At 43.8% G+C, this 12,083-nt stretch overlaps 1 protein-coding gene across 4 annotated transcripts in view; it reads left to right on the forward strand.

Annotated features, from left to right (window-relative positions):
- The window catches only part of LOC121080599 (BDNF/NT-3 growth factors receptor-like), a 205,785-nt gene that overhangs the window by 143,541 nt on the left and 50,161 nt on the right, over positions 1–12,083 (forward strand). For all 4 annotated transcript variants that reach the window (XM_040578733.1, XM_040578732.1, XM_040578734.1 and 1 more), the window contains one exon: positions 7,856–7,986. In XM_040578733.1, the coding sequence (XP_040434667.1) occupies positions 7,856–7,986 (131 nt within the window). The remainder of the gene's footprint in view (positions 1–7,855; positions 7,987–12,083) is intronic.

The raw sequence follows: 12,083 nt of genomic DNA on the forward strand, positions 1-12,083 counted from the left end.
AGCTATGCACAAACAAGAAGCCAGGTGCAGAGCAAGTCCTGGGAACTGTGAAATCAACACACTCTCATCGGCACACTCTGATCAGGCGCCTGCAGCATGCTCACCGATCAGCGACACGGACCCCCACGTGGCCCAGAGACTTTTATCCAATCACCTCTGTGTAGAGCTGCGTGAGCAGTTGAGTTAAGTTATAAATATGACCTTTTTGTTTAATACAGGGAGCACGGCATGTAGCCATATTGGTGTGATTGTCGTGAGTTGGTCGACTCTCCATGGGGACCCTCTTCATCTGGTGCCCGAAAAGGGACCCATTTATTCACTTAAATGCGGTTTGCTTAAATGTGGTTTAGCTTAAATGCTGTTCGCTTAAATGCGGAAATCTCCGTGAATTGGACCCGAAGGGAATTTATCCGATTAGGGAGCTGGAGGTCGGAGGCGGGCGGAACCTGGAAGGCAAAAAGCAGAGTCCAGAGTTCGGTGTAGAGCTGCAGATCGCACCCCCGCTGGAGGTAAGACCGCGTAGAGTAAATCACGGCAGGGATCCCCACTGATTTCCTCTCTGTGAGGGGTGGGGGGGCACTAAGGAAGACCGCGACGAGTGCAGCAGGGCTCTCCGCTGATATCCTTTCTGTGAGAGGGGGAGCTCTGAGGAAGACCGCAATGGAATTAGATGCGGCAATTAAACTGTTAACTAGCATCCTCTTTAAGAGAGGTAAGAGCACTAAAGAAACAGAAGTTGATATTTTAGTTCGCTGGGCACAAAAAAAGAATAAGATCCCCGAGCCCACGTTATTGTTTAGCATTACAGAATGGAGAGAAGTGGGAAATTGCCTCTGGGATACTACGATCGAGGGAGGTAAAGAAGGAAAAGAAGCTAAAGTGTTAGGAGCTACGTGGTGGTCTATAATTAACACTCTGGAAACTATGATGGCAGAAAAAAAAGTAGCGGCGGCAGCCATAGAAGCGTTGGGGGGAGATGTGGTAGAAAAGCCGGTAGAGCAGAAGGGTGATTCACCTAAGCCTTCTCTCTTGGCTACATTTTTCGGAGTTGGGCATACTCGTCCTATGAAGGGTATGTCAGCCTCTGTGTGTTCAACAGTGCAGGAGTATTTAGATAAGACAGCGGACAAACTGGAAGTTACTCCTCGGGGGTCTGTTGTAACTGAGCAGAAACCGGAAGAGCCTGTTGAGGCTCCCCAGGAAGGGGGAGCAGCAAGTCGTGCTGCACCAATCGGAGCTGTGGGTGGAGCAAGACCAAAACGGAGGGTGGCTACAGCTCATAGGTCAAATCAGGGGGGTCAAAAACGCCATGCGATGTCATATCCTCCTCTTCCTGAAACATCATCGGACGAATTTGAGGAGGAAGGCGGGGAGAAGCTTTGTGATAACAATACAGAGAAATCCTTACAGGAGGTAATAGATAAATTAAGAAACCTGAAAAAGTGAGTTGAAATGAACCTGCCTACTACTTCAGTACCTGTAGTTCCTCCAGTTAACCCAACTACCCCTCCGATGCTGAACTCGAGAAAAGATCCAATTCTACAGCGTTGGTCTGGTGTTGTTTGTGATGCTATTTTGGAAGGTGACTGGCAGGTGACTAGCTCATTAGCTTGTCCTGTAGTGGTCAATAATCTTGGTGCATGTAATTGGGACATGATCAGTTTTTAGCGATGGGAGTGTTACAACCTGGTCTTCCAACTCCTACAATGATCCCTCAGAATTGGCAAAATTGTCGTGATAGACTTGAAAGACTGTTTCTTTATGATTCCCTTACATCCTGACGACACGCAAAGATTTGCATTCACTCTGCCATCAATAAACCGTGCCGCTCTGGCCAAACGGTATGAATGGGTTGTCTTACCACAAGGAATGAAGAACTCTCCTACGATGTGTCAGACTTTTGTAGATTGGGCACTTGTTCCGGTATGACAACGTTGGCCTCAATCCTGATCTGTCATTATATGGACGATATTTTATTGGCCGCTGAACAAGGGATTTCAGATGATCAACTGAAATGGCTTGTTCACCACCTTCTATCATGTGGTTTGATTGTGATGCCTGAGAAGGTTCAACGTTCGGCCCCATGGAAATATCTAGGCTGGCTCATCTCGGATGCTCAGATCTGACCACAGAAGGTGACCCTTACTACACAAATAACTACTCTGCATGATGCTCAAAGGCTTTTAGGAGACCTACAGTGGGTTTGTAATATAGTTGGCCTCACTAACGATGATTTGCAATCGTTTCAATCCTGGTTGGATTGTCCCGCAAGATTCAGACTGGCTGGTGTGGTCGCCGAATGGCAAATCATCCGTTATCTTTTTTGGTTTGTAATGTTGCCACTTCACCTTTTGCCCTTATTTTGCAATGGCAAAAGAAAAAGGAGGAAAATACGGCGATCATTTTAGAGTGGTTGTTTTTGCCATTGCAACCCAGACATCATATTTTAAGTCATGCTGAAGCAGCAGTGGCCTTGGTGAGAAAAGGAAGAGACAGGATTTTTGAATTGATGGGACTGAACCGGCAGATATCAGTATTCCAGTCCGTGGTGATGATTATGAGTGGCTCCTGAGACATTCAACAGCCATGCAGGAAGCCTTGATGGGTTATACAGGTGTTGTACACAACAACAGGCCAAAAGGACCTCTCTGGGAGATGTTAGAACATTACCAGTGGATTGCGAGACCGTTATGCTCAAAAAGACCAGTTGAAAGGCCAATGGTGTTTACAGATGCAGGACGAAAGATGAAGAAGGCTGCGTGTGTTTGGCAATCCGATAATCAGTGGCAGAAACACGTGTTCACCGGTGAATCACGGGACAACCTTCAAACCTTAGAACTGAAAGCAGTGTGTTGGGCATTGGGAAGCTGGAACAGTACACCTGTAAACATAGTATCAGACTCATTGTACGTAGGTGGTGTAGTACAGCGCATTGAAGATGCCTTGTTGAGAGAGACAAAGAGCCAACATCTTGGTTAAATGTTTATACAACTGCGTAGTACTCTGACAGAGAAAACATGAATTTTGTATTATGCATATTAGAAGGCATCAGTGGACCATTGGGTTGGGTGAAGGTAATGCTAGAGCTGATGAAGCAGTCAGCTGTTCAGCAATAACTCCTCCAACAAATAAGTTTGAAGAAGCTCGTAACAGCCACGAGATGTTTCATAAAAATGCAAAGTCTTTACATCGACAGTATGAAATACCCATAGCAGATGCAAAGGTCATTGTTCGCTCCTGTCCTCAATGTAGTCATCATAGACCTGGTTTAGGGGTGGGCACTAACCCAAAAGGTCTGAAGGCATTTTAGGTTTGGCAAATGGATGTAACACATGTGCCTGACTTTGGGAAACTTAAGTATGTGCATGTCACCCATATGTTTGTCCTAGGCAAGATGTCAAAAATACTTTGGCCAATGGGTAAAAAATTCATCAAGACCATAAACCAAGTCCACCACTCAAACATGTTTACTCCTGCAGTTGCCCAGAGAAGCTGTGGATGCCCCATCCCTGGAAGTGTTTAAGGTCAGGTTGGACAGGGCTTTGAGTAACCTGGTCTAGTGAAATATGTCCCTGCCCATGACAGGTCCCTTCCAACCCAAACCATTCTATAATTCTTTGATTCTATGTGGCAGTAAAATGTTTAGACCTATTTTTTGTGACCAAGGAAAAAATTTACACTGTCACTGCTTTTCACTTTTTAATTAAGCACACAAACATTTTTACACTTACACCATTGAATGTCTTGATGTCTGTGGCTGAAATCAGTCACATCCAACTCAGTGAATTCAGTGCGGTGATGTGATCATGAGCTGCCCATTTTGTTAGGACCCAGTTCAGTCCAGAACATGGTGTGATCATCTCTGTTCAGCCTCACAATCAAAGGTAGGTTTCTTTGAGGATGAAAGACCATGCTTACAGGTAGTTATTTTTAAAAGTACAAATATCAGCTCAAAGGCAATCACCATTTGGAGCCAAAAGGAGGAAGATTTATAACGACCCTTTGAACATTTGTGCATCTTTGCCTGTGATAAAATGTTATGACACCACGTCTTTGGTAATTCAGTTATGCCACCTCCTTGGCCAAATTCTGCTTTGTTTCTTCAGTGTAAATTCAGGATAATCCCTTGGACTTTAACAGAGATAATTTGCTGTATCCTGATATTAATTGAAAGTAGATTTTGACTTGATTTTTGTTTTCTTCTGCTGGAATTTACTGCCACTGATGACAGTGTCATTATGGCTTGGCCCTGAGTGTGCTAAATGGATTTTTTTCCTTAGATCATATTTCAACATCAGTGCTGTTCTATGTTCAAAATGGAGAGGACCCAAACAAAATTTAAGAGGTTGTGTGTGTTTATCACCAGGTCTTTTATGGTGGTATTAAAGAGAACAAAATGAAAACCTGCCTCAACTAAAGTGGAGTTTTGCTGCTGACTCCAGTAGGATAGGATTTTAGCCATGCTCTCTGCCTACAAAAGTTAATGGGTTTTATGAGCATTTAAAAATGATGACACTTGTAATGTGGAGCTAAACTTCTCCTCTCTGTATTAAAGGAAGGGAGACAGCCTTGTAATGCTATTGGGGAAGTAGAAGGAAAAAGAAAAAGAGAAATACCCAAAGAGGTAGGACTGAATGACAGTTTTGACTGAACATGAACAGGAACAAAACAGGACCTCATGGTTTCAGTCTCTGCCCTGATGAGAACAGCTGGTGAAAGGCAAGTTCTAATGCTGGCAAAAAGTAATGGCTCATTTATTAGTAAGCATTTTTTAAAGTACAGGTCACAGTGATCTTTAAGCCCGCATGATATCCATAATGTGAAAAATCTGGGCTAGGCTGTCTATCAGGCAGCCCAGCACCTAATCCCTCACCGCTGCCTGCTATCCTGGCTCCTGATGGCATTGGGAGGCATGGAAGGGCCTCTAAGACTCGGGTGGAAAGGAGTCCTGCCTCTCTAGAAGAAAAGAAATCTTCAAAATTGTTCACAATCTTCATATCCTCCCACTCAAATGGACTGGTCTGACCATAATTGGATTCCCTTGCAACAACCAAATATAATTACAGTCTGTCAACTTGTACACTTTTCTAATGTTAAGATAGGAAAACATTTGTATAATTGTAATCAACCAAATAGTTTTGAATGGCTTTCATTTAAAAAATCATCCCTGCATCTTTAGCTGCAATTGAAGACCTCTGTTAGTATTAGGGACTGTTTACTGACTTATTTCCTGAGTTGAGACATGAACAATTAGAAAAAATGAAGGAAAGCAGAACAACTTATATGATATTGCACAATGGCAGCAGATTTCAGGCCTGATATGAGCCATCATATCTAGACCCTCTGCTTAAATTGTGTTTGAGATGTATATCATGTATCCTGTATTTAGGTAACACTCCAGGAAAGTAATTCAGCCTTGATATTTGTTTTGTTATGAATATTAGTAAAGGTGAAGTAAGCCAGTTAATTTGCATCTGTGAGGAAAAGTTGTGTTTTGGTTCAGGCCTGTTTCTTGTGCTAACTGTATTTTATGCTTTATTTAAAAAGCCAGTGCTGAGAAGGAAATTAAAATAAAGAATATATTCCTACTGATGGTAGGGAAGCTTCTCAGCATTTGAGCAGCTGGCCAAAAAGGGGTGTGGGTGTGTGCACATGCGCACATGTGTATCTTACCATGATATAACTTAATGTCGTGGTTTAAACCCAGCTGGCAACTAAGCACCACACAGCCGCTTGCTCACTCCCCCCACAGTGGGATGGGGGAGAGAATCACAAGAAAAAAAGTGAGAAAACTTGTGGTTTGAGATAAAGACAATTTAATAGATAAAGCAAAAAGCCACGCATGCAAGCAAAGCAAAATAAGGAATTCATTCACCACTTCCCATCGACAGGCAGGTGTTCAGCCATCCCCAGGAAAGCAAGGCTCTATCATGCATAACAGTTACTTGGGAAGACAAAACACCATAATGCCATATGTCCCCCCCTTCCTTCTTCTTCCCCTAGCTTTATATGCTGAGCATGACATCATATGGTATGGAATATCCCTGGGGTCAGCTGTCCTGGCTGTGTCCTCTCCCAACTTCTTGTGCACCTCGAGGCTACTTGCTGGCAGGTTGGTGTGAGAAGCAGAAAAGGCCTTGACTGTGTAAGCACTGCTCAGCAATAATGAAAACATCCCTGTATTATCAACACTGTTTTCAGCACAAATCCAAACCATAGCCCATACTAGCTACTATGAAAAAAATTGTATATCCCAGCCAAAACCATTACACTTAATTTTACAGTAGACCAGAGTTTGACAAGAATCAAAAATGCTTATAACTTGTGGTCTCATTTAATGTCTATTTTGCTATTATTTCAAAGCATGGCTTCTCAGTTTTAATGAGAGAACTGTCATACAAGGAGGACCGTTTTCATAATTATCTCACTCTGCAACCACAGCAATGGCAGGAACAAGTTTTTGTGGGCCTGTAAGATTGTACATGGCCACTCATCCATATTGTGCTGTCCAACAGGCTGGATGTTACATTAAAAGAATGTGATCGCAGCAGTTCTGTCTGTATCTGATAGAGTGTTGAAGCCAAAGGGTACTGGCATGAGTAGTGGGAATATTGGGATCCAGAGGACTTAAAGATACATATCACCCAAGTACAGGGTACATTGAGTTGTCCTGTTTATAGGCCATGCACTCCAGAGGTTGTCAAAATGGAAGGTAAAAAGCTAAATAAATATTGGCCCTGTACCCTCTACAGACCCATGCCCCCAACCTCATTTGGAAGAACTATACAGCAAAGGCCTTGTTCATAGCTTATCTTTTGTTATAGTTTGAAAATGTCAGCACTGAAATATTTAATAGTCTCTCCCCACCCTTTGAAAACAGCACGTTTAGTCATCACCCTGGAAATATGAGACAGAGTGGCATGCTGGGCTGTGAGAGGGCAGCTGGGCATTGCACCTCTGGCACTACTGAGCCCTGCAGGTGAGTAAGTGGCATGCTGGGAGTGGCTAGCTAGGAGCTCAGGGCCCCACAGCATCCCTTCATGGGATCAGAGCATGTGCAGCTAGCCTGTTTTCATGCTGGCAGTGGGTTTTCTGGCACCTGATTGAATGGCAGCTGAGTCTTGTGTAGGTGTGCTTCTCAGGCATGCTGCCTTCCTGGTAGGCTTATGTTGGAGGTGCCTCAGGGTATCCTGGGTCTCTCTTCTAGTTTATTCCAGCACCAGGCTCACATGTATACACATTATTATTAAGTATATATGCAGTGTTCTGAGGTTGCATCTTCATAGACTTATGATTTAGAACATATGTATTTTCCTTTCATAGACTGTGGCCCCTTTCCCCAAAGTTGGTGATATCAAGGGGGACAGGCTGTGTCATTTCTCTCCACTGCTGTTAATAGCAGCACTTCTTTTTATATTCTTTAGTAATGGAGATAAGGTAGTTTCTAAGTAAATGGACACCCAATTTGGAATATGCATGTGGTCAAGCACAGAGCCTGAGTTCAGTCCACATCTGAATATATCCCAAACGCTGGATTGTTTATCCAGTAGCATTCACTATTATGTATGCTCTACAGCACTCATCCAAGTACAATGATAAATAGCTTTTTCCCAGGTGATTCTTAATTCTACGTCTTCTTCTTATCCAGCAGATGTGCTACGTTCCAAATATAAATATATTAACACATTATTTTTGGACAAAGTGCTAATGAATGACATATAGGCACATTGATTCTTTTCATGATATGCACTGCACTGTACAGGCAAACCTGTCTCCATGAGACCATAAGCACAGCCCCCTTCCTGTTGTGTCCTTGCAGTTCACTTTTGACCTCTATTTTGTGTTCTATTCACAGTTGTTCAGCACTTCAAGCGCCACAATATTGTTCTTAAAAGAGAACTCGGAGAAGGAGCCTTTGGAAAAGTCTTTCTGGCTGAATGCTATAACCTGTGTCCTGAGCAGGACAAGATCTTGGTGGCAGTGAAGGTAAAAGAGTCTAGGGTTTCCATTATTAGTTCATGGTTGCAGCTAATGCTATTTTATTTGTAAATTATCATGTTTGCCTATTCTGTAGCCCCATGTAACTCCTCTAATATATGTGGAGGGGTTCACAAGGCTAACGGAGCATTAAGAGAACATGAAATTTGATCTTACTGTGAATTATAAAATGAGAGCTGAATTTCATAAGGAAAAGGAAGAAACTGACAGTGTCACAAAGGGGCAAAATCTTTTATGATCTAAGCTATGATTAGTGAAAAATGACATTTAAGTCATTAGAAATATGAGTTGTGTGTCTAAAAAAAAATAATCTATAACCAGATAAGTGTATAACTGCTAGTCAAAGAAGACCTATCTTTCCATGAACTGTGCAATGCTTTGTCAACCTTTGAAATTGTCTGTAGATAGTTGTCATTAATATGGCTGCCAGGAATGTTAAAAAAAAATGTACAGATAATATTGTCATGTGTTGTTAAACACTGGCTGCACGGAAATCCAGAAATCATGATATTTCAGACCCTGAGGAGTGATTCTTCATTATTCTCCATTCAACCCTTCCAAAATACAGTCCAAAGGAAAAGGAAAATATGTGAAAACAACCATAACCTTGGACTTGCCAGTATTCAGAATAATTCTTATGTTTCTGAGGGAGAAAAAGGATTTCTTTGGAACCCTGGAAGGGTACAAACTACATGGTACATTGGGAATCTACCAAGAAGTAAGATTTCCATCATGATCTCGGAAATTGCACACCAGACGCTTCACCATGCCAAGCCTTTTTGTTCCTCAGAATGGAACCACTGAGGTCAATTGTCATCCTCAGATATGCATGCACACTAGAAAACAACATCAGTGAAACCATACTCTACTAAGAGTTTGCCAATTCTCCCTGCCAACAGTCTTCTATCTGTGTTCTGCTGAAAGCTGAACAAGGTGTTCAACATTTGAAGTATTTCATTTAAGGAAGGGAGAATATACATTTTAGAATCTGGGCTGTGCTTAGGGATCAGAAAATAACGCTATCTGTCCATTCACAATTAGGCAACTGTGTGTACATTTTGGATCAAACCTGTGGTGGTTTGACCCTGGCTGAATGCCAGATTCCCACCAAACCCACTATATTGCTCCCCTCCTCAACCAGACAGGGGAGAGAAAATATAATGAAAGGCTCATGGGTCAAAATAAGGACAGGAAGATCACTCAGCAATTACTGTCAAGGGCAAAACAGACTTGACTTGGGGAAAATTAGTTCAATTTATTACCATTCAAATCAGAAAAAACACCTTCCCCTCACCCCTCCCTTCTTCCTGGGCTTAACTTAATTCCTGATTTACTACTTCCTCCCCCCAAGCAGTGCAGGGAAACGGGGAATGGAGGCTGTAGTCAGTTCATCACACATTGTTCCTGCTGCTCCTTCCTCCTGACACTCTTCCCCTGCTCCAGAGTGGGGTCCCTCCTACGGGAGACAGTTCTCCATTAACTTCTCCAATGTGAGTCCTTCCCATGGGCTGCAGTTCTTAACACACTGCTCCAGCATGGGTCCCTCATGGAGTTACAGATCCTGCCAGCAAACCTGCTCCAGTATGGGGTCCCCTCTCCTTGGGTCCACAAGTCCTGCCAGCAAACCTGCTCCAGCGTGTTCACAGCCTCCTTCAGGCATCCACCTGCTCCAGAGTGGGGTCCTCCATGGGCTGCAGGTGGATATCTGCTCCACCATTAACCTCCATGGGCTGCAGAGGGACAGCCTGCCTCGCCATGGTCTTCACCATGGGCTGCAGGGGAATCTGTGCTCCAGCACCTGGAACACCTCTTCCCCCTCCTTCTGCACCGACCTTGGTGTCTGAAGAGTTGTTACTCTCACGTATTCTCACTCATCTCTTCTGCTGCAGGTTTTTTTTGTGCAGATTTTTTTTCCTCCCTTCTTAAATATGCTATCATAGAGACGCTACCACCATTGCTGATTGGCTTGGCCTTGGCCAGTGGTGGGTCCATCTTGGAGCTGGCTGGCACTGGCTCTGTTGGATGCTTCTGGCATCTTCTCACAGAAGCCTGTAGACTCTCTGCTACCAAAACCTTGCCATGTAAACCCACTACAAAACCATACAGTAAAAGAATCCCAGCAGATCATCTTTTTGAAACTGTAAACAAGGAACAGAATTTTGGATCTGACAGTGAGAGAACACAAAAAAGAGGATGGATTTGTTGAGCACTTTTTTGCTCCACCAAAAATAGCAGGATTTTTTAGATTTGCCAAGGTTACAAGTTTTTTGATACTTGGAGTTGTTCACTCATGCTGACCGGTGAGAAAAAATAAAGCCCTGAAAAGTATATACAGACAGGAGAAAGCAACAGAGGAGATGACAAAATTAGAACTGATGGAATTTTCTGCTGTATTTTGGTGAAGCTAGAGTGAAAATTTTCTCTCCTCTATCACTTCAGTGAACTGCTTGGTAGCAAAATAAAAGCCTTTCCATTCACTTGCTCCCTTTGAAAATCCTGACCAAATGGAGCCTAGCACTTCAGCTGCTGCAAAATGCTGTAACTGCACTCTCTATCTGCTGCTCTTTCTCACTGTAATTCACAATGAAGATCATTCAGCATTTAAAGGGAGAGATGTCTCCATGGGTTTAGATGACAAATCTATAATTTTTCTGGAACAGTATTTATTTTTTTTTCCAAATACATTCTTTACAATGTCCTTAGTAAGCAACTTACATGTAGCCATAGAAGGACAAGTAGGAAGAATTATGTTTGTGGACAAGTTATGCCTGTTAAGTGATGTAAGTGTGGCTGGCTTCTCCAGCTGCTCTAGCCCAGGACCTCTCCTGCCTAGCCCCTGGAGCCCAGCCCAATGCCCATGGACTCAGGATCTCTGCCCAGGCTGAGGGACGTAGCTGCTGCTTTTCCAGTTGCAGAATCAACCAGTAATGAAGCTGCACAGGTATTCCAGAGACACACACGCAAAGGACACTGACACAGCTGGTCACGCAGACTGCCACAGACAAGGCGTTGCCTTCAACAGCACCTACATACAGGACTCGCATAAAACATAAACATAGACAGCCAAGTCCCCTCCTCCTCTTCAGCTGGTAGAGACAGAAGTTCACTAGTGGAAGCATACACACAACACTACATAAACAAGCACACACACATTCACAGATCCCTCTGTCTGCCCAGCACCCCTGCCTGGAACCTGGGCCCTCTTACTCACTTCGCTGGTTCCCTACTCATCGGCTCATCTTGATACTCACTAGCAAACATGCATGTACTCACACACTCCACATTTGCAAGTCCCCCTGGACTACTCTGCCTGGCTGATACTGAGGCCTGGACCTGAAGCCCTCCTACTTGCTGGCTAGTCCAGCTTAAAGGTTGCTAGTGCATATACATGCACACCCCACACACAACAGGTTTGGGGAAGATGCAGACACTCAGCCCTCCCCAGCACCCTGTACCCACGGTTCTGCTCCAGGCACTAGTGTGGAGCCCCTCATCCACCTCACTCACACTGGAACCCCCAGTAGCTGGTTTTGGGAACATATGTCATTCCCCTTCAGCGGCTGGAGGCAAGAGACCCCCACTCACTCGAGTAGCTGACAACACAGGCCAGGGCTGCCTATACCCCAGATCTGACTCCAGTAGCTAGTACCAAAATACACTCACGCAGATACAGGTCTCACCAGAAGCTGGCACTTAGTCCTGGCAAGCATGCATACACACGGGATAGAGAGTGAGATTATACAGATAAATAGAATCATAGAATCATTTAGGTTGGAAAAGACCTTTGAGTTGATCAAGTCCAACCGTTAACCCAGGATTGCCAAGTTCATCACTAAACCATGTACCTAAGCACCACATCTACGCATTTTATTGAATACCTCCAGGGATGGTGACTCCACCACCTCCCTGGGCAGCCTGTTCCAATGCTTCACCACTCTTTCAATGAAGAAGTTTTTCCTAATATCCAATCTCAACCTCCCCTGGCGTAACTTGAGGCTGTTTCTTCTTGCCCTGTCACTAGTAAACTGGGAGAAGAGACCTACCCCCACCTGCCTACAACCTCCTTTCAGGTAGCTAGAGAGAGC

Source organism: Falco naumanni, chromosome W (genome assembly GCF_017639655.2).
Source record: "Falco naumanni isolate bFalNau1 chromosome W, bFalNau1.pat, whole genome shotgun sequence".
NCBI classification, from domain to species: domain Eukaryota; kingdom Metazoa; phylum Chordata; class Aves; order Falconiformes; family Falconidae; genus Falco; species Falco naumanni.